Source organism: Nipponia nippon, unplaced genomic scaffold (assembly GCF_047370975.1).
Source record: "Nipponia nippon isolate SJK-2023a ecotype South Korea unplaced genomic scaffold, ASM4737097v1 scaffold_2, whole genome shotgun sequence".
NCBI classification, from domain to species: domain Eukaryota; kingdom Metazoa; phylum Chordata; class Aves; order Pelecaniformes; family Threskiornithidae; genus Nipponia; species Nipponia nippon.
The window spans coordinates 130,687,009-130,713,388 of NW_028262336.1; the positions used below are offsets into that span (position 1 = coordinate 130,687,009).

The 26,380-nt window shown below is 65.0% G+C and overlaps 3 protein-coding genes across 9 annotated transcripts; 2 read left to right on the forward strand and 1 right to left on the reverse strand.

Moving 5' to 3' along the window:
• Positions 1-17: 17 nt before the first annotated feature.
• Positions 18-5,191, reverse strand: XNDC1N (XRCC1 N-terminal domain containing 1, N-terminal like). Of its 3 annotated transcripts, none has more exons than XM_087759193.1 (10): positions 4,748-5,191; positions 3,945-4,051; positions 3,489-3,627; positions 3,249-3,404; positions 2,786-2,946; positions 2,530-2,606; positions 2,230-2,420; positions 1,669-1,744; positions 1,339-1,478; positions 18-726 (listed from the first exon to the last, which is right to left on the reverse strand). In XM_087759193.1, the coding sequence occupies exons 2-10, from the start codon at positions 3,987-3,989 to the stop codon at positions 503-505; spliced, it is 1,209 nt and encodes a 402-aa protein (XP_087615319.1). In that variant the 5' UTR covers positions 3,990-4,051; positions 4,748-5,191; the 3' UTR covers positions 18-502. The 3 variants fall into 3 exon arrangements, with proteins under 3 accessions (XP_087615319.1, XP_087615318.1, XP_087615320.1); XM_087759192.1 differs by having other exon boundaries at positions 2,786-2,949; positions 4,748-5,188; XM_087759194.1 differs by having other exon boundaries at positions 2,786-2,949; positions 4,753-4,885.
• Positions 5,192-5,234: 43 nt separating this feature from the next.
• Positions 5,235-21,611, forward strand: RNF121 (ring finger protein 121). Of its 4 annotated transcripts, none has more exons than XM_087759188.1 (9): positions 5,235-5,396; positions 11,841-11,878; positions 12,922-13,063; positions 14,231-14,385; positions 14,872-14,979; positions 15,786-15,906; positions 18,359-18,882; positions 20,386-20,487; positions 21,247-21,611. In XM_087759188.1, the coding sequence occupies exons 1-9, from the start codon at positions 5,340-5,342 to the stop codon at positions 21,365-21,367; spliced, it is 1,368 nt and encodes a 455-aa protein (XP_087615314.1). In that variant the 5' UTR covers positions 5,235-5,339; the 3' UTR covers positions 21,368-21,611. The 4 variants fall into 4 exon arrangements, with proteins under 4 accessions (XP_087615314.1, XP_087615316.1, XP_087615317.1 ...); XM_087759190.1 differs by having other exon boundaries at positions 18,359-18,492; XM_087759191.1 differs by having other exon boundaries at positions 18,359-18,492; positions 20,386-20,484; positions 21,233-21,611.
• Positions 21,612-21,669: 58 nt separating this feature from the next.
• Positions 21,670-26,117, forward strand: IL18BP (interleukin 18 binding protein). 2 transcript variants are annotated; one of them, XM_087759195.1, is made up of 5 exons: positions 21,670-22,835; positions 24,858-24,926; positions 25,116-25,181; positions 25,394-25,523; positions 25,688-26,117. In XM_087759195.1, the coding sequence occupies exons 1-5, from the start codon at positions 22,703-22,705 to the stop codon at positions 25,866-25,868; spliced, it is 579 nt and encodes a 192-aa protein (XP_087615321.1). In that variant the 5' UTR covers positions 21,670-22,702; the 3' UTR covers positions 25,869-26,117. The 2 variants fall into 2 exon arrangements, with proteins under 2 accessions (XP_087615321.1, XP_087615322.1); XM_087759196.1 differs by lacking the exon at positions 21,670-22,835 and adding an exon at positions 24,402-24,479.
• The last annotated feature ends 263 nt before the right edge of the window (positions 26,118-26,380 follow it).

Genomic DNA, 26,380 nt, shown 5'->3' on the forward strand with positions numbered 1-26,380 from the left:
TCCTCCTCGCCCTCGCTGTCCCCACCGGCCCTGGGCACGATGCTCACCCCAGGCCTCGCTGCCGCACTGGCACCCACAGCGGCGTTCTCTCTCTTTCCTCTTTCTCCCCTTTATTTTATTCTTCTCCAGCAGCAGCTCCCGTCATTACAGCGCTTCCCCACCCGTGGGGTCCCCCCCACGCTGCCCCAAGCCCGGCCGCGGGGACGGAGGTGGCCTCTCCCTCCCCACGCCAGCCCTGCCACAAATTTACCGGAGGCCGCTGTGCCTCTGCCAGCGTGGCCGGCGTTCCCGCGCAGGCTCCTTCCCTGCCCAGCTCCTGCCCACGCGCCTCGCCGTGCCACAACCAGCTCCAGCAGCGTGGCTCTGCCAGCGCGGGTAGCGGCTCGCCCACCGGGGCAGGTAGGGCTCCGGTCCGGCGTCTCCAAACGCCGCAGCACCGCGACTTCAGCCCCCGTCTGCGGCGACACGGGGTTTGTCCCCCCTCCCCGCTGCCCTCGCAGCCCTACCCGACGCGGGGGGCCGGGGTGCCCGGCGCGCCCGGCGTCCCTGCCCGCTCCCCACAGGTGCTGGCGTGCCGCTCCACCTCCGCCGCGCCGAAGGGCAGCTCACAGATGGGGCAGGACACCCAGGCGTCCCGCGCCGGCGGGGAGGAAGGCCAGGCTGCATCGGGGTCTTCCTCCCCGCAGCTGGAGGCGTGCACGGGGAGGAGATCGAGGCTGAAGCGACCTGCAGAAAGGGGAGGCGACACGGTCGGCTCTCTGGTGTCGGGGTGAGCACGGGGTTCGGGCTCACGCCCTCCCCGAAAGGTCCTGGCACCCCGTGATGCGCAGCGCCGTCCCTCCTCGGGGCACCCCGCCCGAGCGGGAGCGAATGTCCCAGCTACAGAGCCGCCGCTGCTTCTCCCCAAAAAGCTGGGGTTCAACACGCAGGCAGGGAGGGCAGAGCCAGTGGCAGCCACTGCTGTCCCCTCGCCCCCCCCAGCCCTTCAAACCCAGCCGCCTCTGGTTCGAGCCGACCTCGGCACGGCGGCAGCTCCACAGCCGCTCTCCTGCGGCTGGGCTCGGCCTCGGCGGCTCCCTGCGGTGCGGGGGGGGCGGCGGGGCCAGGACCCAGCCCAGCGCCCAGGGACGGAGCCCTGGGCTGACCCCACCACCGCTTCGCCTCCCACCCAGGGAGCACCGCTGAGCTCAGGGGACTCGGCCAGCGGGTGGATGGACGAACGGACAGATGCACCGCGCTCTGCCCCAGCAGTGTGTCCCTCTCCCCGCTCAGGTCGGCCGTGCAGACTCTTCCCGTTTACAGGTTCCAGGCCAGAGGACGCCCCTGCCGCGCACCCACCTGAGCAGATGGGGCAGACGCCCATCTCCCCGTGACCACTGTCCCCTCCGCCGTCACCCCTCCGGGCCCATCCCTCTCGGTGGCTGCGGGCTCTGGCTCTTCCTCCCGACCTGGACGGCCGTGAGGCGGCCGGCAGAGACCTGCAGAGGCGTTGCAAGGGGTTGTAAGCTTAGGGCTTGCTGCGCTGCGTCCTGCCCGCCCAGAGGAGCGAAGGACCGGCCCCAGCCAGGGCCTGGATCCCACTGCCCTGCGGGCACAGGCAAGGAAAGACTCGGAGCAGAGGAATCACCGGGGCGAGGGCAGGAGGAACACGGTGACCCGAAGGATTACCTGCCCGCGGAGCTGGGAGCTCTCTGCCCGCCGTCCGGTGGCCTGCGGGTTCTCACGGGGACATCCTGCACGGACCCTGGGGGACAGCGGACAAGGGGTGACCCTGCCCTCCGCCCAGCAGCGCCAGATCTACCGGTGGAAGGGGCCGGGCGAGAACTGAACCGGCAGCATTCATGGGTGGGAAAACAACCGTGTGGCACAAAACGATCATTCCTTCCTCCAGCTGCCCCGCTGCGGACAGCAAACGGATCGCAGGAGGTGTCTAGGTGAGCGGGGGGATTTACCACCACGCTTCTCTCACGCTGGCAAGGAGGATGACTTGTCCAGAGGAAGGCCACCCTGGCCAGGGCACGGCCTGCCTGCCAGCGCGGTGGGGGAAACGGGCTCTCTCCGGGCACGGGGAGCGCCCCGGCAGCCATGGATTCACCCCAGCCTGCCCCGGCTGGGATCCCTCCAGTCCTCCGTGCCCTTTGGACAGTTTTGGGGGGCGCATACTAACTACGGAAAGGCTCCCTGCACCGCAAACGTGCCCTACGCTGGCCACGGGCAGCTCTGCCTCACCTGGCACTGCAGGGCCTCCCGGGTCCTCAGCCGGCAGCTCCAGGTCACCTGTGCCGGCTCTGGGCCTCAGTGCCCGGCTCCGCGCCGCCAACAGAACCATCTGGGCTGGGCGGCTGAGGCGGGTTGGGCTCCAGGCACCCGGCTCCAGCTGCTGCAGGCGGCTCTTCAGCTGCTCCTCCTCCCTGGAGCTCCTGGAGACAGAGAGATGCCAGCCCCACCGGGAGGCGAGAGCAGGCAGCCGCGGCTCCAGGCCCGGCTGCGCAGGGAGAGGACGGAGAGGCACCAGACCAGGCTACTTACGAGCGCGGTTCTGGAAAGAAAGTCCGGCAAAAGGCAGGGCTGGAGCGCCAGGGGACGTCCGTGGGCTCGGCAGCCTCCTGCGGGAGAAGGGAACGAACGCCTCAGGGAATGGCGAGCGGCACTCCGCGCCCTCCACCCCGGGCGCGGCACCCTCACGCGCTCTCCATGGGGCAGGAGTGGCGGCAGCGGAGGAGAAGCCCCGTCACGGCTGTCTCCCGGCGGGTTCCCAGCACAGGGAGGCGCGGGAGGCACCTACCAGGCCTCGCTGCGAGGGCAGGGGCGGCTGGGGGTCCTCGGGGTCCAGCGGCGTGCGCACGCGGATGAAGGACAGCCCGAACTGGCTGTGCTTGCTGAAGGGCTGGCTGCAGGTGAGCCGCAGGCGGTCCCACTTCTGCCCCACCGCCAGCGCCAGGAAATCTGCTGCAGGGGGACAGCAGTGGGGGTGGAGGGGGCACAGCGGGGACCGCCACCCCGGCACCTCTCCCGCCTCCGCTCGTCACCCTGTGCCACTGTTCCCCCTCCAGGAGCAGGACACGGTGACAGCAGGGGGATTATGGGCACGGGAGAGGCCAGGGCAGGGGAGCAGAGCTGGTTCGACCCTCCCGAGGCTGTGCAGCGAACGGGACGGCCGCAATCCCTGCTCTCCCCATCCCCTTCCATCCCCCCAGCCTCTCCGCTCTGCCCTGGGCCTCTCTCCCTTCGGACCAGGCGATCTTTACCTTCCTTAAACATCCGGACCCCGCAGCGGTTCCGATCCAGCTTGGAGTCTGCCGGCGTCATCAGCGCGACGCTGGGCACCAGGGTGAGGTAGGGCCGGTCAAGCGGCCACGAGGAACGTCCCACCTCGATCTGGAGGAAGGCGCAGCCACAGTTGCCTAGGTTAAGGCAGGAGGGATGTGAGGCTCGGGGCTGCCGGCCCCGTCCAGGACACAGCCCCGCCTGGCACGAGGGGGACGTACCAACGTCCATGTAGCCGATGGGACTGGCTCGCTCCAGCTGCAGCTCCACTCTCAGCTGCCTGCTGCGGTCCTGGGGGCAGCCGAGCCAGGGACGGAGGCCGTCCTCACGCAGCAGGTTCTCCACCGGGTACTTGGGGTCCTGCAGATGACGGCAGAGATGCTGCGTCACGCGCCAGCTCCCTCCCCGGCCACCTTCCCCTTCACCTCCATCGTTCCGGGAGCAGGGGAGAAGCGGGGGACTCTGGTAACCCACAGAAACAGCACTCTGCTTTTTGGGAGAGGAAGAATCACGGTGTAATTCTGTCCTTCAGCACTAATTATTGCCCCTCGGCCGGTGCCTAACGAGGAGAGCTGTGGTGCTGCACCCTGTCACGCCCCGTACTGAGACCCCCCCTCCTCAGAGACCCCAGCAGCTCCCACCTCCCACCCAGCCCCCTCGAGGAAGCGCCCCGAGACCTGCGAGGAGAAGGACACGACGTAGCTGATTTTAACCGGAGCCATCCGGGATCCCCTGGAGACAACCCTCTGCCGGGACCGAGCTTCCTTTCGGATCCCTCCGGCGCCTGGTGGGGAGAGAAGGCAGGTCTGCGGCAGGATCGAGCATCTCCCGGCAGGGAGGAGCCGGGGCTCCGGCTCCGGCCAAGCCTCTGCCCCCCCGCCTGCCGCAGCACAGCCCACCCCGCTTTCAATGGTGCGAAGCGGGGGGCACTGGGGCAGCCCCCCATTGGTCCCCACTGACTCCAACCACACCCCCCCAGCCTCACCCCCCAGCCCCTCAGCAGTCCCACTCGGTCACCCCCAGCCCCCCAGCCCTGTCCCACCGCCCCTCAGCCGTGTTTTGCCACAGCGCCAACCCCCACAACTGACTCACAACCCCCCAGTGTCCCCCAGCGCCTCCCCACAGCCCCTCCAGTTCCACCCCCCGGGTCCCCAGACCCCACACAACCCCTCCAGATCCATTCTGCCATCCCAGTAGCCCCCAGTCCTGCCCCACAGCCCCCCCTTCACCCCCCGGTCCTGCCCCACAGCCCCTCTCCCCACAGCCCCCTCACCCCATTCACCCCCCCAGCCCCTCACAGCCCTGCCCCACAGCTCTCCCAGTCCTGCCCCACAGCCCCCCCCGTTCACCGCCCCCAGTGCCCCCCAGTCCTGCCCCACAGCCCCCCTCCCTGCCGCACCGATCCCGAAGCCGCCGCCTGAATCTCCCGCCCGAACCGCGTGACCCCTGACCCCTGACCCCGCTCCCCGCCGCTCCACACCTCACCGCTCCCGCCTCGCTTCGGCTCCCCCGGCCCCGGCCCCGGCCCCAGGCCCAGTTCCAGGCCCGGCCCCCGGCCCCCGGCCCAGTTCCAGGCCCGGCCCCCGGCCCCCGGCCGACCCCAGGCCCAGGCCCGGCCCCCGGCCCGGGCCGCCGCCGCGGTGCCTGACGGGATACGTAGTCCTCCAGCAGCGCCGCGTCACCGCCCGGCGCGGAGGGCGCTCAGAGACCGTCTGCCATGTGCGCTCCCTGCGAAACAGCGTGAGGCGGCAGCGGGAAGGAGCGGGGCGGCGGGGGGAGGCGGCGAACAGGGAGCGTTGTATTGGCGGCCCCGCGGTGCGAGGCAGCCCGTGTAACCGGGCCCGCCGGCGGGGGCCGTGCGTCCCGCTCCACGACTGGAAATGGCAGATGATCCCTGGCCGTGACAGCGCGCCCCTTCCTTCTACCTCTGACGGCTGTCCTACCCCTTCTCTCTTCTGATTGGCCATCCGGGAAGCGCCGCGCCCAGCGATTGGTCGGAGGGGCGGTGGCGTGGCCGGTGATTGGCGGAGGGTGGCGGAAGGAGCTGGCCGCTGGGGCCGGGGGGGGGCAAGATGGCGGCGGTGCTGGAGGTGGAGGTTGGAGGCCCCGTCGAGCGCGATGTGGAGGAGGTAGCGGGGGGCCGGGGTGCGCACGGAGCGGCTCTGGGGCTGCGGGGGCGCCCGGGGCCGGGTGCTGGGGCGCCGGGGGCTTGCAGGGTTGGGGGGAGAGTGGATGTGGGGGGTGGTAGGGCTGGGGGGGCTGGGGCAGGAGGGCACTGGGAGCTTCTGAGGGTCCCTGGGGCAGGGGGAGATTGGGGGTCCCTGGGGTGGGGGGAAGCTGGGAGCTTCTGGGGGTCCCTGGGACAGGGGGACATTGCGGGGGCTCTGGGTTAGGAGGACATTGGGGATCCCGGGGTTAGGGAGACATTGGGGGTCCCTGGGGCAGGGGGAAGCTGGGAGCTTCTGGGGGTCCCTGGGACAGGGGGACATTGGTCGGAAGTCCCTGGGACAGGGGGACATGGGGGGTCCCTGGGGCAGGGGGATACTGGGGGGCTCTGGGTAAGGGGACCTTCGGGCTCTTCCTGGTGAGCCGCAGTGGGTCTGCAGGGCCCTGGGGGGCTGTGGGGTCCCCGCGGGTCTCGGGGGCGCTGGGGCGGGCGGCCGGGGGCGAGGGGCTGGATGTGGATGGAGGAGTTGCCCGGAGGTGGGCAGAGGAGGCTGGGGGGAGCAGGGGGAGGAGGCGGTGCTGCAGGGGAGGCTCGGGGACAGCCTTGAGCCGTGTGGGGACACGGCACGCCGGGGCGCCCGGGGACGAGCCCCGCTGAAGGACTTTGCATCCCTGAAGGGGCCAAAGCTCCTGTTTCGAGACGGGGTCCCCAAAGCCGGTGCGGCTGAAGAGGGGCCCTGCAAACACCAGCTGGGCCCTTCGGCACCTGCCAAGCCTTTCTGCTGTTCCTTCATTCCCTGACCGTAAAACTCGCTGCTGGAAAAGCCACGCAGGACCAGGGTGGGATTTGCATTTCGGAGAACACAGGAGCACGTGGGGCTGCTGGGGGTGCCTTCGGACGCCGGCAGCGCGGGCAGCGTTCCCTCCTGGCAGCGACTTCTGCCTGTCACCTTGGTGCTGCGCCCTGCGAACTTCTGCGCCGAGATAATTAGTGGCCTTTGTTGCTCCTGGGGAATTGAAGCCGTGTGAGACAGAGGGCTTCAATCGAAGTTCCCGCTGTTCCCATGCTGGCGTTCGAGCGTTCCTGGAGATGAAAAATTACAGAGCTGAAAAAAAGAAAAAAAGAAAATCTGCTCGGAAAGCTGGAACTGGGAGCAGGGGCTCGCCTGCTTCTGCGCAACTGGAGCGCGGCGTGTGCGTCTGCCGCGGCGTGCCTGCCGCCGCACCGTAACCGCACTGCTGTCCTGGGCTTTGCCGCAGCTCTTCGCCGTCACCCGCGCGTCGTGCTCGGGAGCTTTCCTTCCAATTGTGGAGCGGCTCTGTGTGGAACCGCGGGAGCAGCGGCACGGGGGGGACAAGACAGCTGCTGCAGCTGGGGGGTTTTCAGTGCTTTTCCTCAAGAATTGGTAGTTTGGCTTAAAAATTGTCAGGTGCTGAAGGTTGCGTTTGGGAAGTTTACTGGCAGGGTCAAGTCGTGGAGCTTCCCTCGTGTACGGCTGAGCTGTGCGAGCGAGGCGAGACCGTCTGCCTGAAGCATGGCGAGGGCTTCTGCGTCCTCCCTGTGCCGCGTGTCGCTGCCAAAGAGCGGCGCGGTCGGGTGACAGGAGGATTCAGCCTCAAATCCAGTGACCGAACGTCTTAAACCACGAATCGGTCGCTCTTGAGTTGCCGCTTGTTATTTTTTAACATATTTACTGGTGGCTTTTTATGCCGGAGAGGTGTTTTACCAGGCAGGCTTTGCAGAACGCCAAGGTGTACGTGTGCGCGCGGGAAGCAGGCTGTCCGAGCCCCTCTCTGAACAAGCGAGCCTGGCATCCTCCCCTGAACCTCTCCCATCGTGATAAGCGGGACTTAAAGCAAGGGCTTAAGCAAACGGTAGACTGTTGCACTTGTCAGCGCCTTAGTTCAGTGCCAGCAGCAGATGGGAAACCTCTTCCCTCTAAAAACGTGGAAGATTTGAAGCCTCTGATCCTCAAAAGTGAAATTCCTGTTTTTCAGTCCGGTGGGAAACAGCTTTTGGGGCTGGCTGAGAGGGCGTCGCGAGGAGGCAGCCGATAAGGAGGTGCACGCAGGGCTGTGCTTATCCCTGTGCTGTGATTCCACAAAGTCCGCGTCCGTCGGGACAAAATCCCTCTGCTTGTGTTGTCCTGAGCTCTCGGCAGCCCTTTGGGCTGCGCGGTGGAGATCCGAAAGCAGTTTCGTGTTTCGCTGGGTGCGCCCGCACGGGATAAACGCCGAGTGCCTGCTTGTAACTCAGGCTGTCCTCAAAGGTTTCATTTACAATTATCGAAGCGTTTGATCGGTCGGGGCCTTTCTGCTCCCTGCCCGTTGTTGCTGCGCTGTTTTATGAGCAGGAGAAACGAGGAACTGAGATTCCAAAATTTCCTCAGACTTTCACGAAAGGGCCCTGCCTCTTCAAAACCTGCCTCAGGTGAATGGCCAGGCTCTCGGCGCTCTTGAGATTTACCTTCCAGTTGTTTCAGGTTGTTCCCAGTGGGTGATGTGAAACGAATACTGGGGCTGTGGGAAAGGTGAGATGGGGTCCCGGGCGTCCCGGACCCTCAGCCCCCGTGCCTCTGCCCGGTGCTGTGTGCAGCAGATGCTGTTGGTTTCGATGGCCAAAACGCAGCGGAGCCGCACAACAGGAGCTGTAGGTTGGTCTGTAGCTTGGAACTGAAATCAGCAGCTGCTTATTCTCCATCCTCGAGATGTTCTCCTTACCTCCTTCCCAGATTTAGCGGGTAAGGAGATTACAACCGGCTCGTGGCAGGGCGGCTGGGACGCGTGCCTGGAGATCCTCCTGTCCCTCTGCTTCTGGACTGCGAGAAACAGGCGGTGTCGGGTTTTGCATTACAGGTGAGCGCAACCATTGCCTTTTCGTGGAGGGAGGTAATTCTCTTGACCGTCCCGGTGACGGGGATCCCAGGTTTGTGGTGGCTTTGGGGCGTTATCCCCTGCCGAACGCTGGGGAGCGGTGTGAGTTTCTTCCAAAGGCCACGACGCCGTGTCCGAGGAAGGAATTAGACTTTAGTCATAGATATCCAATTTCTCCCAGTCATCACCCAGAGGGAGTTGGGGTTTTTTGAGCTGTTTGTGAGTTATGGAGCAGGCAGAGGGCAGAATGTGTCATTCTTGATTCCTTATTTTTTTACAAGAACAGTTTATTCTAAGAGCTCTAGCTGGTCTCACACAGCGGGTCCTGGGCTGGTACCGGCAGCGGGAGTGGGTTGGTGCTCAAGGCTTGGTGGAGGAGACCTTCAGATACTTCGGTCATCCTCGTGGTTCTTGCCTAACCCTTCTCTGGTCTGGCAAAGGGAGATTTAAGAGCAGAGGCTCTTCAGCCTAGCTGACGGGGATAGAAAGGGACCCAAAAATTGGTTGTTAAAACGAGACAAACCCAAACTAGAAACAGAGCGAACGCCTAACGGCGAGAGCAGGTGCTTCCTGGCACCATCTCTCGCGCTTGGATTCACCATCGCTGTTCATTTTTAGAACCAAAACTAGACTTCTGTGCTAAGAGAGCGTGCGGATCGAGGAGGAGTTAACTGGAAGGGCCAGCTTGGGGTGGCCGCGCTGCCAAGTCGTGTCTGACAGTCATCAGATCGCTCCGTCTCTGCCTGAACGTCCCGGCCCTCGCGTCCCGGCCCCCCTTAACGAAGTTATTTCGGGAGCTTTACGCTCTGGGGAATCTGGCAAAGCTCAGTCCCTGTCACTGAGGGAAAATCGTGTCGGACGCTGTGCTGCACAGCGAGGACAGCTTACGCGGCGGTTGCTGTTGGCTTTGGGGACAGCTAGGTAGGAAGCTCTCTTTGTGAAATGCCAGCAGGATTTCCTTAGGGTTTGGGGCTGCGAAGGCTTTAGCTCGTTTGCCGGAAGAATTTGTAGGTTTGGGGGAGATGCTGAAGAAAGGAGGCTGAGCAGTGTTCCCTAAGCGTGGGGCAGGCCGGCGCAGATGGAGCGGCTGCTGGCGCGGCACAGAGGAGTGAGCAGATGCCAATGTATAGGGGAAAAAAAAAATTGATGTGTTTTGAAGGTGCTGGACTGTCCGTGCTTGTAAAATGTCCTCCTCCGGCGAGGACTGGGGGGAGCAGGGATCTCCTGGGGGTGGCAGCGGGTGATGTCCCAGAGCTCGCCGGGGGATTGACCTGCGCCGGAGCTGAGCTGGGCCAACCAGCACTTGGGGTTTCTCGGCTTCTCCCGCTTGCAGTGACTTGAGAACGTTTTAAAAAAAAAAAAATCTGTTTTTTACTGTTTGTCGGAGCAGTTGTTCTAACTACGAATCGCATAGCTGACTTCTTGAAGGGAAAGCAGCGCCTGAACTGGTTAATCTGGACGTGGATGCTTTAGGAACAGAAGAGCTGGGGGAATTCGGGCGATACGAGCGCATTTCTCGGGGCCGGTGTCAGATCGTCACCACCTACACGCGGTTTCCTACGCAAGCAGCAAGCTCGAACAGGGATTTTCATCACTCTATATTTTGCATCTGAGTACTGAAGTGCTTCTCAAAGGCCTCGGGGACCGAATCTCTCGCAGGTGTTGCTCTAGGGTGGAGCACAGCAGATGTGTAACAGCACGCAGACGGATTGCTGCCACGCGTGTGTCTCCCTGCCGCCTCACTCCGGGGTATAATTAGGTGCCGCAGAGGAAGCGAGGCGGCCGCACACGTCCTCGGCCGAGCACGGGTGCCATCGGAGGTGCTGGCTGCGAGACACCTATTTGGGGAACAGCCCCGAGGGATCTGCCGCGCGTCGCCGGCGGTGGTGGCGTGGCACCGTGCATCTGCCGCGCCGTCCCCAGGAGAGCCCGGGGGTAAAGGTTGAAGCCGAGCCGGCGGCTCCGTACCCGGTGATCAGAGGCTGGGGCGAGGTGGAGCCCGTCCCTGTGTCCACATCTCTGGCGTGTGAAGGAAAGCGCGATAACAAAGTCCTTGCCGTGACTTGTTTTTGATCTTTCTTCTTATGGCTCCGTGCCTGCTTGCTGGTATCCGTCGGGCGGGGGTCATTCGGGGCTGGCCAGCCCTGCGTGCGGTTGTGCCGGGGGCAGAGCCGGCCCCTCGGCCGTGCCGGAGGGTCTCCAGCCAGATGGGGTTCCGCGTCTCACCCAGGAAAAGCCACGTGAAGTCACAGCTGCGGGATTTCGTTTGCTGTATCCCCGGCGCCGTGCGTCAGGGTTTGCACTGGTGCTGGGACGAGTGTCACCCGTGCAGGGACGTGACCGGTGCTGGAGGCCTCTTCAGCTCTTATGTACAGATATAAAGCTCCAAGAGAAAGCTGAAATGTGATCTTGAAGGTCCCCCCAGCCCTCCCCGGTCCGAACGCCTCGTGGTGAGAGCATTCACACCGAACCTCACGGGGGGAAACGGGATTCTGTGAGACTCGGCCTCTGGGCGAGGCCTCGGTGCTGCTCACTTGCAGGCTGAGTAGATGAGCACAGAGTCACAGTTCTGCAGAGGGCGGCTTTTAAATCACTGTAGTCCGGTTCCTTCTGTCCCCTAAACCCGTCACGCGGAGGATGTCCTTAACCCCCTGCCTCCAGCCTGGCGGTTTTGGCTTGTGTTAAGCACGGATTAGGCCAGCCCATCACCTCTCATCCCTAATAACAGCAACTCCTGTCGCTCTTGGTTGCTCCTGTTGGGCAAAAACTTTGCTGCCTGTAACACTTGGGAGAAACTTCCAGCCCTGTCAGCAAAGCAAGTCCTAAATCTTTCTTTTTCCCCAGTTCTTTCTGAAAAATTTTTTTTGGGGATGGTTTGTTGCTGGCGTGCAGACACCACCCCCTGTCCTGCAGACGGGTGGGATTTTGGACTCCCTGTCCTGTTTCCGACCTGCGCTGGGATCGCTCCTCCATGCCCAGAGACACCCAGCCGGGTTGTGAACGTGGGACTTAAACCAGTTCCTCTGGCACGCGTAGCGCGGGGTGGTGGGCAGAGCCGTGGCTGCAGCGAAATACGGGCGTGTAAGGGGAAAGGTACTCGCAGGCGGTGGAGGAGCAGGGGGCTCACAGCTCTGCCGTGCCGCCCGGAGGGTCGAAGGACAGCACTGGGCCGTGGTGTCGCGATGGGCACCTCGAGGTTTCTTGTTTAAAGCTTCTGAATCCAGGGTTTTCCTTCTTTAAGCTCTCGAGGAGCAGCCCCGGGGGTCTCACGGGATGGCTTTGCAGCTGAGGCCGCTGCCGGCACCCAGGGGGTCTCACCAGGAGATGAAGGAGCCGGGTGCCGCCTCGGTGCTACCCGCGGTGGCCAGGCAGCGCAGCCACAGCACAGCCTCGCTCGCCTGGGGCATAAACCAGCCTCTGCACTGCTTGGGGGGCTGACGGAAATACCTTGTCCCTCCTGGGCTGGTACTGCTGCTCCCAAACTTCAGCGGCTGATTTCTTCAACGTTGTTTTTGGTTTTTTTTTCCCCCCAGGTCGATCTTTCGCACTTGTCCCCAGAGGAGAGATGGAGGTGAGTCTGTGTTGCGAGGTGAACCGACGCGTACAGCTTGAGCTCCTGCTCCTGCCCGCAGCTACCAGCAGCGCAGCCCGTGTTTGCGGCGGGAGAGGACAGGGTCAGCCTCCCCTGCGCAGCGTTACTTGTTAGGGGGAAGCATGAACTGTCTTAAAAGGCAACACTAATGTTTTTCTTTTAAACCGCTTCTAGTTATTCCTCCTCTTCCCTTAGCCAAACCAATTTCAGTCAGACCCTTGTTGAAAAGCATAGTAAGACTGGTCTTCTCTCAGGGTTAATTCACAGAGGACGAATTAAGATCAGAGAATTTGGCATATTTGTTGGGTTTGGATTTCCCCCCCCCCCTGACTTGAACTGTCTTGTCAGCTTAAGACCGAGGTGTAAGGGTGTTACAGGTCTTAATTCTGCCTTGGTTTTTGATCAAACAGCACAAGGTGCAAAGAAACCCCAGGTGTCTGTAGAGCATCAGTTTGGAAATTGCTTGCTCCAGGATGCAAATGGGGTTGCCCAGGACAGAGCGAAGCGATTTGCTGGGGTTTGTGGGTTTTGCTGGCTGTAGACCATGCCCCCCTGCCCTTCCAGCCTTTCCCTCGCTGGGCGAGAGGGAGAACGGTGCTGGTGTCTCTGAAACGGGGCTGAGGGTTTGGTATTGAGGGTTAGCGCACGCTCGTGGTGTCAAACGGCCGCTCGGCTGACGCTGTTGCACCGCTGAGCTGCCGGGCGAGCTACACGAAACGCGCACTCCGCGTTTCTTAGTTCAGGTACGTCAGCGTGAGTTCTCTCTGCCTCGTTCACACTGGGATGGGCTGGATAGCAGTCCTGGCTTTCGCGGTTTAAAAATGAGCTGGTCTCAGGGCAGCCTTTTGTCCTTTCTTCTCCGGACTGCCACACAGCACCCGTCCCCACCACGCGCCTTCGTGGTGTCTCTCGCTCTGCTCTTCGTGGCTGCCCCGTGCCGAGGCGTTTGTCGGCCCCGCCGTGCCGTTAGCGCGCGGTCTGTGCCCGCCTGCTCTTCAGCCGCCTTTTCCCTGTCGCTGCAGGGTGGAGCACGCGCGGATGCACGCCAAGCACCGTGGGCACGAGGCTATGCATGCCGAAATGGTCCTCATCCTTATCGCCACGCTCGTGGTGGCACAGCTTCTGTTGGTTCAGTGGAAACAGAGGCACCCTCGCTCCTACAACGTAAGTGTCTCCCACGCAGCCCTTTTGTCTCTGAGGCTGGATGCCAGTGCTGAGCGATTCCGTCCTTTAGCTGATGAGAAGCGTGTCCCTGTTTTTCTCCTCTTGCCTGGTGTGGAGATCATAGAATCACAGAATCACAGAATCGTTTAGGTTGGAAAGGACCTTTAAGATCATCGAGTCCAACCGTTAACCCAGCACTGCCAAGGCCACCACTAAACCATGTCCCCAAGCACCACATCTCCCCGGCTTTTAAATCCCTCCAGGGATGGGGACTCAGCCCCTGCCCTGGGCAGCCTGGGCCAGGGCCTGACAGCCCTTTGGGGAAGAAGTTTTTCCCAATACCCAACCCAAACCTGCCCTGGCGCAGCTTGAGGCCGTTCCCTCTCGTCCCATCGCTTGTTCCTGGGGAGAAGAGACCGACCCCCACCTCGCTACGACCTCCTTTCAGGAGATACCCTCGTCTGTCCAGGAGCGTGTGGGGATTCTAGCTAGGGATGAGGATGGACGCGCCTGGAGGCCTCAAGTTTCCGTTACAAGAGGTGCTTGCCCGGCAGCACTGTCTGCTGAGCAGACCTGCCCCTTGTCAGGGACTGCTATTTTACCAGAACCAACCTCACTCTGACTTCCTTATCATAATTAATGTTTCCAGGCAATAAATGTAATCCTCTATGAACTTCAAACTGAACTGTTTCCCTGTTTGCTTCCGACAGCGCTGCAGGAACTCAGCTGCACGGCCATAGATCCCTTTTGGGAACAGGCTGTAGGGCAGAGGCGAGCCTGAAGCCTTTTCCCCTGTGCCTGTCTCCTTGTTTAATACTTGCCTGAGGTGTCTGCGGTTGCAGCATTCGGGACCAGGAAGGTTTATATAGACTTCTTACAAGAACTAGTTAGGCGGATCATCTCCCGTACCTCCCTCTGGAGATGTTCCCTCTGCGTTCTCCCTCCAGCTCTAGTCCTTTGCTGCCAAAGATGGCCTGGCTGCTGCCCCGACTCCCTCAGTCAGGCTCTGGGCCTGTTCGCTGGGTGCCACAGACCAAACCTCCCGCGTTTCCTGGTGCCATTCAGGGCCCTTTGATGCAGGCAGAACGGCTGCCAGGACTGGCAGGGCGTTCCTGATGTCTGATGAGCAGAGAACCCGCTCAAAATGCCTTTCCTCTGTTCCTGCAGATGGTGACCCTCTTCCAGATGTGGGTAGTGCCTCTGTATTTCACGATCAAGCTGTACTGGTGGCGGTTCCTGGTAATCTGGGTGCTCTTCTCAGCGGTCACAGCTTTTGTCACCTTCAGGGCAACTCGAAAACCTCTGGTACAGACGACGCCCAGGTTAGTACCCGTGTTCCTCCGCCCCAGGGTAACCGTTACAAGGAGCTCTTTCCAGTTTCGCTGCCGCAAGTCATTGTCTTAAACTTTGCACCCCAGGGGCGCGCAACCCCTGCTTGTGCTGCCCGCGTCGCTCGGTGTGAAGCGCTAACCGGCTGCTGGCAGCCAGCCCGGTGCACGCAGTACCCAAGCGTGGGCTGCTAGCCTCGCTGAGGGCATTCCCGGCGTGAAGCACGCTGGCTTACGGCCTTGGGAGATCCTGAGGTTTCTAGTTTGGAAGTCAAGACCGTGAGCAGCCCGTGGCGGCAGTGGATCTGTAGCTTGAATTAGAAATTTAAAGCTCTGTTGGCCATGCGTATGGGTAGGTGAAGCGTCTGCAAACAACACTATCCAGGTTTAAAAAGTAAAACTCTTTCGGTGCTTGGTGCAGCTTCATTCAGGAAAAAATTCAGAAAAAAGTAGTTAAATTCTTGTTTTAATTCTTTACAGGCTGGTTTATAAATGGTTTCTACTAATATACAAGATCAGCTATGCCACTGGAATCGTAGGGTACATGGCTGTGATGTTTACGCTTTTTGGTCTTAACTTATTATTCAGGTGAGTGAATCTTTCGGGTCCCCCTCCCGGGGCGGGGGATGTAACACGCCCTGTGGAATAAGGCGTTGGCTGCGACTCTGGAAAAAGAGTTGTTGTAGCAATCTGATAAACGGGGCCAAAGAGGCTCCTGGGGTGTCCTCTCCCTGCTGGGAGCATCACGGGTGAGATGCTGGTGCCTGAACTGGTCCAGGTCGCTGGAGAGCTCTGCTTCCACCTCAGCCGTGCCGGCGGCTCCTCCAGCTCTGCGCGTGTCCAGCCCGGGGGCAGCAGTGGGATTTTCTTTGCTGCCCTGATAAAGAGGTACCTGCAACAAGCAGCCAGCCCAGGTGTGGTAGCAGGGGACCCTAGCCCGAGCCATCTTTGTGTTTAGAGAGGTCGATTCCTTCTCTGGAATGCGAGCAGACCTGGCAGCTGCCTGCAGAGACGTGGAAGTGTTAACTGGGAGCTTACTGGGAGCTGACCTGGTGCACGAGATAGTTGGAGACTGCTGCAGTTGCTCGTTCCAGAGGCTGGTGAGGGTGATGGGCAGCAGGTATTCAGCAGCTGGGGTGTTACACCCACAGCTCCCTTCAAACGCTGCTTGTTGACGGCCAAGGTGAAGCGTCCCAGGAGCAGGGACTGGGGTTGTGCTGGGCAGGCACTGGAAGACTTCTGCGGGTGCTGCTTCCTGGTGACGAGTGTCCGCTGCCTTGGTGGACCGCGCTTGCGATGGAGTTAGTGCCGAGGGCTGTGTCAGCGCGTGGGCTTTGCACCCCCGCAGCCCCCCAAACAAAGCTTTTGATGTCGTTTGGGCTCTTCTGTTGTAGAATCAAACCAGAAGACGCGATGGACTTTGGCATCTCCCTCCTCTTCTACGGTCTTTACTACGGGGTGCTGGAGCGGGACTTTGCCGAGATGTGTGCGGATTACATGGCCTCGACGATCGGGGTGAGTTAACGCCGTGCTGTCCCCCAGGCGAGGGTCCTGCCCCGTTACGGGGGGGCCTGGAACGAGTCAGTTGCAGCAGTAGCTTTTGCCTCCCCCAAACGGGAAAGTGCGTCAAGCTCCCCCCTTGAGGAAGGGCTGCCTGAGGCTGCTGCCCTTCCCGCTGTGCTCTCTCTGCGCCCACTACCCCGGTGTCCGGGCTGGGAGGTTTCTGACGTAACAGAGTTGCTCCGAGATCCTTCCTTAAGAGCAAAGCCTCTGCGGGTATCCCCTCATCCTCGGAAGCACCAGAAATGAGGAGTGGAAGGATCTGTTCGGCCCCTCTAAACTCCTGACAAATATTTCTCTGCCTGGGCCTTTAACATCTCCTGTGCCGAAGAGCGCTCCCGTTTCTGGGGCTGCGCTGCGGGTGCGTTAACTCCTGACCTGCAGCCACCAGGGAAGGATTCGCGCCGTGGGCTTCCTTCTGCTGCTCGTACCCACTGCAGCTCCTGCTCCCTGTGGACAGAGGCTGTGGTCCTGCGTGCCTGCAGCGGTGGCCTGAAATCTGTAGCCCACTCACCTGGTATCAAAAAACCCCACTATATGAAAAAAATACGTGACCTAGGGCGCCGGTGGAGTAGGTCATGTTGCTTCTTTGCAGCAGCTCTTTAGGGTCTTGGACTTTGTGTTTCCTCCTCTTCCTCCTCTCCGAGCTTTCTGCTGCTGCTCCGTGGCGGTGCTGCCTGGCAGGACGGCGGAGCCCCAGCCCCTCGCCAGCCGCCTTCCGCTCGCACTGGGACACCTTGGCAGAGCTTGGGTCTCTCCCGAGGTGGGTGGTGGGCGCCCAGGACAGGCCTGCAGCAGCCCGGGTGCTCCCCGAGGGTCTGGCCTGGCCGCAGGGCTGCCGGGAGGACGCTGCCGCCAGCTGGCACGGCAGCCCCAGGCCTCCGTCGGGTGCTTGGAGTGAAGCTGTGCCAGGTCTCTGCCTGAGACGTGTTTTGCTGATGGTGCTAAACTAGGAGGAGCTGTGGACACCCTTGAGGGCAGAGAGGCCTTACAGAGAGATCTGGATAGACAGAGCTGGGCAATCACCAGCCGCATGAAATTTAACAAGAGCAAGTGCGGGATTCCCCACCTGGGACGGGGTAATCCTGGTTCTACGTACAAACCGGGGGACGAGAGGCTGGAGAGCAGCCCCGCGGAAAGAGATCTGGGGGTCTGGGTTGACGGCAAGTTGAACACGGGCCAGCAGCGTGCCCTGGCAGCCAAAGGGGCCGGCCGTGCCCCGGGGCGCATCCAGCACGGCACCGCGAGCCGGCCGAGGGAGGCGACTGTCCCGCTCCGCACCGCGCTGGGGCGGCCCCACCTCCAGCGCTGTGTGCGGTCTTGGGCGCCTCAAGGCCAGGCCATCAAACGATGAGAGCGTGTCCAGGAGGGCGACCAAGGTGGTGAAAGGTCTCCAGGGCAAGACTTAGGAGGGGCGGCTGAGGGCGCTTGGCTCGTTCAGCTTGGAGAAGAGAGGGCTGAGGGGTGACCTCATGGCCGAGGGGTGACCTCATCACAGCCTACACCTTCCTCAAGGGGGGCAGCGGAGGGGAGGTGTTGAGCTCCTCGCTCTGGTGACCGGCGATAGGACACGAGGAAACGGGATGCAGCTGCCTCAGGGGCAGTTCAGGCTGGAGATGAGGAACAGGTTCTTCACTGAGGGGGCGGTCGGTCCCTGGAAGGGGCTCCCCGGGGACGTGGTCACGGCCCCAAGGCTGTCAGAGTTCAAGGAGCGTCTGGACGATGCTCTGAGTCATGGTTTGGTGTTAGGTAGGCCTGCGGGGAGCAGGGGGTTGGACTCGATGATCCTTACGGATCCCTTCCAACTTGAGCTATTCTGTGATTCTGTATCTCCCTGCGGGGAGACCCGGCTGCGTGCCCGCGCCCTCCTGCGTGCTGCGTCAGGCCGGTGCTGAGCCAACAGGCTTGGAAATGGCGGGGGGTGGCTGCTCTGCGCTCTGCTCTTCGGCCGTCTGAGCTTCAGGGACCCGTGGGGCTGGAGGCTCGGGCCGTATTCGGCTGCCGGCCCAAGGCTGTCATCTTGCCTCAAAGCTGTGACCTCCAGCTTGTCCTGCTCTCGTCCCAGCCTCTGCCCTCGCTGCCCGGCGCGGGCGCACCGGCCCTGGCAGGCAGCTGACGACTCACTGGGCCGTCGTGGAGCGAAGAGGGGTGGTCCCCGGCACGGGGAGGGGGTGCGTGGGGCTGGCAGAGGGACCGGGGTGTGATGGGCCACCACGTCACTGAGCCGCTCCCTGTCCTGTTGTAGTTGTTTCCCACAGCCGGACCTGTAACAAGGTTTTTAAGCCCAAAAGGCCGAGGCTGGACTCCTCGGGCGCTGACCCCGGCCCTCCTTAAAGCTTAGCTGCGCGGGCGTGGGACGCATGCCCTCCCGCTGTCACCGCTCTCCCTCTGCTCTGCCCTCGCTCAGTTCTACAGCGCCTCGGGGATGCCCACCAAGCACCTCTCCGACAGCGTCTGCGCCGTCTGCGGCCAGCAGATCTTCGTCGACGTCAACGAGGAGGGGATCATCGAGAACACCTACCGCCTCTCCTGCAACCACGTGTATCCTTCTCCTCCGGAGCCAGCCCCTCGCCTCGCCGGCTCCCCGCCGGGGCTGGCAGCAGAGAGCTCCTGCCCCGCGGCTTCCTCCGCCTGGGGTGCAGAAACGCCCGTCCTGGGACTGGGGGCCATTCTGCTGATTCTGCACTTGATCCTTGCCTGTGTCACGGCTGACCTGGCGCAGGAAGAGGCAGAGTACTGCGTGTCCCTGAAATCACTTCCTCGCCGCCTCCGTCTGCGTTACAAGCGGTTGCTTCCTCTTCATTCCCCTCCCCAGCTCCCCCCGCCCCGGCGGTGCTGCCGCGGAGCTCCACCTCACTTTCCAGCTGCCTTTGCCAAATCTGCTGGGACCTGTCTGTCCGGCGCTTGCTGCCGTGCCAGCTCCAGTGTGAGGTAGGGGCATGAAGTGTCCCCGGTCCCGCCGAGCTGGGCTGCCTGTGTCACACTGGCCCCTCGTCGGAGAGCCAGAGCTGTGGGTCCTGGCTGAGAGCCTCCGGAGGGAAGAGTCAGGGGGAAAACACCGCCCTTGGCATCCCCCAGAAAACAGCCCTGCCAGTCTGGTGCCGCCGGTTGGCTCCAGCCGCGGCCCGGCTCCAGCTGCAGCCCGGCAGCTTCCTCCTTCCCCAAAACTCCTCCGGCTGCGCACGGGGTTTTCAGTGCCCTCCCCGTCAGCTGACTGGTGCGCAGTCGGTTTTGAAACTGGAAGTCCTGGCCATTGCTCAGCCCCAGCTGAGGCCAGATTGGGGTTTTTTCCGGCGGTGACTCAGCGGTGGAGATGGGATGTCCTCTGGCACCGCTTGTGTTACTGGCTGCGAGGTGGTTTCCAAACTGCGACTGAGCAAAGGTCACGCTGGCAAAACACGTTGCCTAAATTTAAACGCTGTTAAACTGTTTGGCGAGGTTTACGCTGGCCTGGCCCCGGCAACCGACCCCGCGCGGGGCCCGGGCCTGTGTGTCACCCGGCCTGCGGCGGCTGGCGGGGATTCGTGGCTGTCGGGGGAGTCGGTGCTCGTGGCGAGGGCTGGCTGGCGGCCCGGCAATGTCAATGTTGGCTCCCGGGGCCAAGGAGGGAGCGGCTCCCGCTGCTGCACTCCATCATTGACTCTTGAGCAGCAGAGGCATCACCTGGGGGAGTTTCTGTTTGCTCGATGACACCCTCGTTCGTGCGTGGCGGAGTCCCCCGTCACGGCAAGCAGCCTCGCCTTGCCCCGGAGCTGGGCCGCGGCTGCAGCCACCTCGTGTTTCCCCGTGACTTTCCTGGACTGTGCTCGGGTTGGGCAAATTCTCATCATCCGTCTGCGGTGACGGAGCATAGCTGGCTCCTGGAAGTCAGGCCCTGGGAGAAATTCCTTAAATGTGTTGTTAATCCCCGAGAAGCCTTTGCAGCAGCCTCGCGTAACGCACGCCGTCGAGTTTGCAGCGCTCTCCCGGGCTGTGCAAACCTTCCCGGTGCTCGGAGCCACGGCGTTTCACGGCCAGGCACGTCCCTGCCAGTCCTCTGCTGCCGGCTCTCGCCCTGCTGTCCAGGAGATTCCCTGCAGCCTCTGCCCCGGTCGCCCACGTCGGCCTAACCCAGCCGCGGTGTGACCGCATGCCAGGCTACGTGCGCGCTGGCCGCCCTCGGTGAAGGGTTCGTTTCTCACCGGTGCGTCGGTCGCGGCTCTTGCGATGCCTCCCCGTCCCATGAGCCCCTTCCGCCGTGCCTGGAAGGCGCTGCACCTTCTAGGAAAGGACCGCGGTTGTGCAACGCGGCGTCCTTGCGCGGCGTGGATGTTTCCTGTCCCCCACGCCGCTGCATGGGTGACTTCTTTATTAAGCTCGATGGTTTCCTCCGCGCTGGGTCGTGTCCCCCCTCCTCCAGCCCGAGGCAGTTCCCCTTAACCTGCTGCTCCCCAGGTTTCACGAGTTCTGCATCCGTGGCTGGTGCATCGTCGGGAAGAAGCAGACGTGTCCGTACTGCAAAGAGAAGGTGGATCTCAAGAGGATGTTCAGTAACCCGTATCCTTTCTCTTCGTGGGACCCAGCACCTGGCACAGGGGAGCAGCGGGGAGAGCACACCGGGGGCTCGGGGCCGTGCCCGGGTGCTGCTGGCTGCTCATTTGGGCTCGCCTGGCAGCCCGGGCAGGTCGCTGCCAGCCCACAGCGGTGGCAGAGACCCTGCAAAATCTGTCCCGAGCTGGGCACGTCGCCTGGCACGGAGCAATGGGCACGTCGGTGGGGCCGCGGGCTCCGCCGGGGCTGCTGCTCCCTCGGGGGAGAGATGAAAATGTTCACGCAGCCCCTCATGGCCGACCCCCTGGCCCCTGCCCGCCGGTGGGGGGGCTCAGCCCCCACGCTCACCCCCGTCCCCTTCCCCGCGCCGCTGCTGGGGGTGACTCGAGCCCAGGTTTTGCTTTCCCACCTCCGGACGTTCCCATGGGGAGCGCGGGTCCCTGCAGAGCCAGGCGCTGGGGTTGCTGCCTGCGCAGCGCGTGGGTGCCCTGGCTCGCAGGCAGCTCCTGCCCGTCCCACGGGAGGAGGAGGAGATGGTGAAGCTGGGCCCCCCGCGTCCCGCGGGACACGTGGCTGCACCCCAGACCTTCCTCGTCGCGGCGCAGCCGAGGTGAGCCTGGCCGGAGCCATCCCTCCCTGCCGCTGCAGAGGGTCGGGGCTGCGTCCCCCCTGTCCCCCTGCGCGGTGGCCGCTTTGGGTGGCTCCTCGGTGGGCCACGCTCCTCTCGCCCCTCTCCCCGTGGCTCTTTAACTCCTTCCCGCCCAGCTGGGAGAGGCCTCACGTCATGTACGGGCAGCTGCTGGACTGGCTGCGCTACCTGGTGGCCTGGCAGCCGGTGATCATCGGACTGGTCCAGGGCATCAACTACATCCTGGGGCTGGAGTAAGGGCAGGCGGTGGGGAGCCGCCGAGCCACGAGAGGACGCGTGCCCGGGGCAGGGGACAGCCGCCCACCGGGGACGCTGGCTTTCCTCCGTCACCTCTCAGGACCTCGGCCGCCCCCGAGGACCGCGGCGTCGGGGACCGAGGGAGGACTCTGCCCTGGGACTCCTCCCGCTAGGGCTGGGGGAGCCTTTTTTTTAAAAGCAATTATTTTAATGAGCGTATTTAAAACTTTCTATTGCAGACGAAGAGAGACGCGTGTCCCCTTTCCCTCCCCCAGCCCCTCTCCGGCCCTTTGCACGGCCCCGCCGTGCCGAGCTTTTGGCTGGGGGCTGTTCTCCATCTCCCTCTCCTGCCGCTCTGCCGGGAGAGGCGACACGGAGAGGGCCAAGGCTTTGCCGGCTCCGACGCCAGCTCCCGGGAGCAGCCGTGCCGGCAGCGAGGAGGGGACGCGGGGAAGCAGGGTCAGGGTTGGGCCCCTCTGCTGTGGGGGGCTGTGGAGGAGAGGCGGCCCGGGGGGCTGGAGCCCGGCGCCCTGGAAGAGGGGACGGGGGGACGCTCGGCTGCCGGAGCGCCGCGGGCCGGACTCTTGGCCGCCAGGTCCCCTTCGCGGTGCCGTGGGCGTGCGGGGAGGAACCGAGCCGGTGACGGTGGGCTCTGCCTCGGGTCACCCTTTTGTACGCTCCCCTCTTTTCTACGTTCCTCCCCGGGGGCCGGCGGCCTTGCCCGGCTGCTGCGGCTCGGGGGCCAGCCGGGGCCCAGAGCGGTGCCGCACCATTTCTCTCCCTGCGCCCCTTTGTCTGATGGTGACGGTACGTCAAGAGCGGCCCGAGAGCGGGCTGCCCCTGCCCCAGGGCTCGGGGGATGCCGCGCTGGCTGGTATTTTTTTTTTGGCACTGTAATAAAAGGGATGGCACGAAGGGCGCGGGCAGGGCTGGGCTGGGCTGCTGCCGGCGTTTCCCTGCCCTGGCATCGCTCTGTGCCGTGCCGGCGCGTGGAGCCGTGCCTCCATCCCTCTTGCACAAGGGGTGTTGAGTTCGTTTTTTGGCAGCGGGGGGGGCGAGGTCCCCGACCCCGGGGCTCGCGGGGGGCCGGGGCGTTTTTGGGGGTGGCAGGGAGTCGGCTCTGCCGGCGGCGCGGGGGTTCCAGCCGTGTCCCCTGAGGGTGCCGGGCTCTGGCAGGGGGACGCAGTGAGGGGACAGGAGGCAACGCCAGCCCGCTCCTGGGGCGAGGGGCTGCGCCGCTTCGCGTGGGGGATTTGGGAAGCGGCCGCAGCGCGGCTGGGCTGCGGGTGCAGCGTGGGCTGTGTCACCCGGGGAGACCCGGCGTGGCTGCGCCACATGCCCCGCCGAGCCCTTTTGGTTTTCTTTTTGGGCGAAACCACGTCACGATGTTGTGCCAAACACAGAAATAGAGTCCTGGAAACGCAGACGTGGCCCAGGGTTTTTCTTGATCGTCTTCCCTTGCCCCGAGGTGAGGCCGCGGTTGCTCCTCCTGCCTCCACGCTCTCCCGGGGGGGGATGGATGCCACATGCGGCTGGGGACAGAGCACCCTCTGCACGGCCCCTGCCCGTGGATTTCACCTCCTGGTCCCCTGAGCTCAGCTGGGTTGGGGTTTCGTGGGGAGCAGGGCCATGGTGGAGGAGCGGAGGGTGCTGGGCCATCCCCCCGCGGTCGCTGCCTCCGGCCCCCGCTTGCCCGTGGGACCCCGGGGCCAGCGCTGGGGCGGCCCTGGCTACGGCGCGCACGGGCGCTGCGGGGAGGATGCGGCCGCTGTCCTCATCCTGGCGGGAGGAAGGGGCCGTGCTGTGCTTGGCAGCCTTGCAGAGGTCCCCGAGATAACCCCTCTCCCAGCCGCGGTCCTGCCCGTCCGGGAACTGTCGAGAACAACTGCCGGAGACGTCGCCGGGGTTTTAGGGGCTTTTGTTTCCCTGCGGTGCGTTGGTGCTGTGCGTGCACCGCAGGAGCGGCCAGGGCGCGGGGGCTCGGGTGGCTGCTCCTGCCCGTGGCCGTGCCCGTGCTCGCTCCCTGCCTTGGCCGTGCTGGGGACGGAGGAGGCCCGGGGGCTTCACCCCGCTTTGCGGCCCGATGGCGGTGGGCTACTGAAACCCTGGTGCCTGCTGCTCTCCTGCTGGGCCCCCGCGGCCGCGGGCTGGCTCCGGGGGGCTCTGCCACGGGAAGGGGGAGAGGGGCCGGGTCCTGGCCCGGGGTCCTGCTGCTGGGGCTCCTCGCCGGGCTGGCTCGGTGCTGGCTCCCGCGCGGTCGAGCGCCGGAGCGAAGGCCTGGGTGGGTCCCTGGGGGGTTTCTCTCCTTCGTCCCCTGGAGCCGTGTTCCTGCCCCAGTTGGGACCCCCCAGGGCTCCCCCCAGTGTGGGTGCTCAGTCCCTGGGGGGCTTCACCCACCTCCCTCTCCCCCTGCCCAGCCCCTACCTTGCCCCCGGGTCCCCCCCACTGACCCCGAAGCTCCCAGCTCGCCAGCGCTGCCACCAGCCCCGGGGACTGTCCCCGCGCCCCGTCACCCCCCGGCTCAGCGCCCCGGGCTCCTCCGTCCCGGGGGTGCCCACGGCCACTCGCCCACGGGCACGGGGGGGGATGCGGGGCAGGGTGGGGGGGACGCGCGGGGTGCAGCGAGGCTGGGCCTGGAGGGACGTGGGGCAGGGGATGGGGGGGACGTGGTGTGCAGAGGGCTGTGGGGCACAGCCGGGGGTCCTGGGGGGCATGGGCCGTGGCGGGGGGGCATGGGCCACGGGGGGGACATGGGCCACGGCGGGGGGATATGGGCCACGGCAGGGGGACATGGGCCACGGGGGGGCATGGGCCGTGGCAGGGGGGCATGGGCCACGGGGGGGATATGGGCCACGGCAGGGGGACGTGGGCCACGGGGGGACGTGGGCCACGGGGGGTATGGGCCACGGGGGGGTCGGGGAAAGGCGGGAGGGGGCCGGGGGGCCGGGGGGCGCGGTGCGGGGCCCGGTGCGGCGGCGGTGCGGGGCCGGCCCCGGGGCGAGGGCGGCTCCCGGTGAGTCACGGCGCTCCCGCCCCCGGCCCCCCCCGGCCGCCCCATAAAAGCTCCGCCGCCGCGGACGCCGCCGCCCCATGGCTGCGCTGCGCCCCGCCGGTACGGGCGCCGCGGGACCGGGGGGACCCGGGAGGGGGAAGGAGCCCGGTGCCGGGGCGGGGGGCGCCGTTCCGGGGGTGCCGGGCGGCGGGGGGTGCTGGGGGGACCAGCCCAGGCTGCGGGGATGCTGGGGGGGGCACCATGAGCAGCTCCGGGGGTGCTGGGGAGGGGGATGCCGGGGGGGGGGGATGCTGGGGAGGGGGATGCTGGGGAGGGGGATGCCGGGGGGAGGATGCTGGAAGGGACCGTCCCAGGCTCGGGAGATGCTGGGGGGGGGATGCTGGGGGGGGATACTGGGGGGGATGCTGGGGGGAGCCATGCCGGGCTCGGGGGGAGCACCCCAGCGTGCCCAGCACCGAGCCCCATCTCTGCCCGCAGGGACCCTGGGACCCCCTGCCCGGCTCCTGCTGCCCCTGCTCTGCTGGGCCCTGGCCTCCCGCTGCACGGGTAAGTGGGGGCTGCTGGGGGCCGGGGTGGGGGAGGCCGGCTCCTGGCTCTGTGCCCCCCAGGGGGGCTGTGCGGGGCTGGGGGATGAGCCGTGTCCCCTCCGCAGGACCCTGCCCCCCCACCCACCCCGGAGATGTGGGGCTCGGGTCAGCCCTCGTCCCCCTGCCTCACCCCGCTCTGCTCCCCCAGGTGCCATGGCCCTGCGGCCCCCCAGCATCACCGCCCTGCGGATGCCGGCAGAGCCCCCCCACCCCGGTGAGTGACCCCCGGGGCCATTGCAGGGTGGCCTGGGCATGGGGGGGCTGCAGTGAGACCCCCAGCCAGGGGGGCACGGCGGGGCGGCTCCTGCACCAGCGGGGTTCATCCTCCACCCTCTGGGGCTGTGCCTCTGGGCAGGAGCAGTGTGGCCTGGGGGACACCGGGGACGCTCGCAGCCCCCCTGACCCCCACATCCCCTCCGGCTCCAGGCGAGAGCGTGACCATCTCATGCGAGGCGGTGAGCGGCCTCCCCGAGCTCACGCTGCTCTACTGGCTGGGGAACGGCTCCTTCGTGGAGAAGCTGTACCCGGACGGGGCCGTGTGCGAGGGGACGGTGCTGTGAGTACTGGGGTCGGGGGGTCCCGGGGGCAGCGGGGCTGCGCGGGGCTCTGGGGCTGGCAGGGAGGGGTAGCCCTGGCTGGGGCAGGGACCCCGGGTCCCCCAGCCCGGGGGGGGTCACAGAGCCGGGGGTGGGCGCTGACGGGTCCCTGCTGGGTCCACAGAGAGGAGCCGCGGGGCTCGGGGGTGACCCTGCGCCGTGACCTGCACTTCGGCTCCTTTGGCGCCCGGCACCTGCACACCAACTTCACCTGCGTGGTGCTCAGCCCCCTCGGCGTCGATACCAGGGAGGTGCGGTGGCTGCCCCTGGCCCCAGCCCCTCCCGAGAGCGGGGGACTGGGCTGAGACCGGGGAGCAACTCGTGACGGGTGAGCGCCCCGCGGTGCGGGTTCCCGCTCCCACGGCCCCGCACCTCTGCGTGGGGACGTGACGCCTCCGCAGAGGCCTGTCTCCGTGCCCCGCCGTGGGGTCCGCATGGCCCCGCATCTGCCGGCCCTGCTGTGTGTGGGGCCCCCGGCATCCATCCCCGAGCCGGGAGCGCTGCCCGCAGCTGGCTGTGAGGACCCCAGGGTTGATTAAAGCACATCGAGGCTGCCCAGTGTCACCCGTGTCCTGCGGATGGGGCTGCCCGTGGGTGCAGAGGGGTGAGGAGGGAGGGAGAGGAGGTGGCCCTGGTGCCCGCGGAGGGCAGGATCCATCCCTGACCCCCTCCGTGCCTGGCGAGGGGCTGGAGAGCCACGGACAGCCCGGGTCCTGCCCCGGGGGTGCCTGGCCCCATGGCGGTGCCTGGCCCCATGGCTGTGCCCAGCCCCAGAGGAGGAGGAGGGTGCACAGGGACCCCCGGGGGGGTCAGGGCT

What these genes read in the sequence shown, in the direction of transcription:
- XNDC1N (XM_087759192.1), bottom strand. Translation starts at nt 3,989, where the DNA reads ATGGCTCCGGTTAAAATCAGCTACGTCGTGTCCTTCTCCTCGCAG. An exon ending in CATCGGCTACATGGACGTTG is followed by an intron (nt 3,405 to 3,488) that starts GTACGTCCCCCT and finishes GCCTTAACCTAG; the next exon opens with GCAACTGTGGCTGCGCCTTC. An exon ending in TTCTTTCCAGAACCGCGCTC is followed by an intron (nt 2,421 to 2,529) that starts GTAAGTAGCCTG and finishes CTCTGTCTCCAG; the next exon opens with GAGCTCCAGGGAGGAGGAGC.
- RNF121 (XM_087759188.1), top strand. Translation starts at nt 5,340, where the DNA reads ATGGCGGCGGTGCTGGAGGTGGAGGTTGGAGGCCCCGTCGAGCGCGAT. An exon ending in TCGAGCGCGATGTGGAGGAG is followed by an intron (nt 5,397 to 11,840) that starts GTAGCGGGGGGC and finishes TTTTCCCCCCAG; the next exon opens with GTCGATCTTTCGCACTTGTC. An exon ending in AAGAGGATGTTCAGTAACCC is followed by an intron (nt 20,488 to 21,246) that starts GTATCCTTTCTC and finishes CTTCCCGCCCAG; the next exon opens with CTGGGAGAGGCCTCACGTCA.
- IL18BP (XM_087759195.1), top strand. Translation starts at nt 22,703, where the DNA reads ATGCCCCGCCGAGCCCTTTTGGTTTTCTTTTTGGGCGAAACCACGTCA. An exon ending in CCTGGCCTCCCGCTGCACGG is followed by an intron (nt 24,927 to 25,115) that starts GTAAGTGGGGGC and finishes CTGCTCCCCCAG; the next exon opens with GTGCCATGGCCCTGCGGCCC. An exon ending in GGCAGAGCCCCCCCACCCCG is followed by an intron (nt 25,182 to 25,393) that starts GTGAGTGACCCC and finishes CTCCGGCTCCAG; the next exon opens with GCGAGAGCGTGACCATCTCA.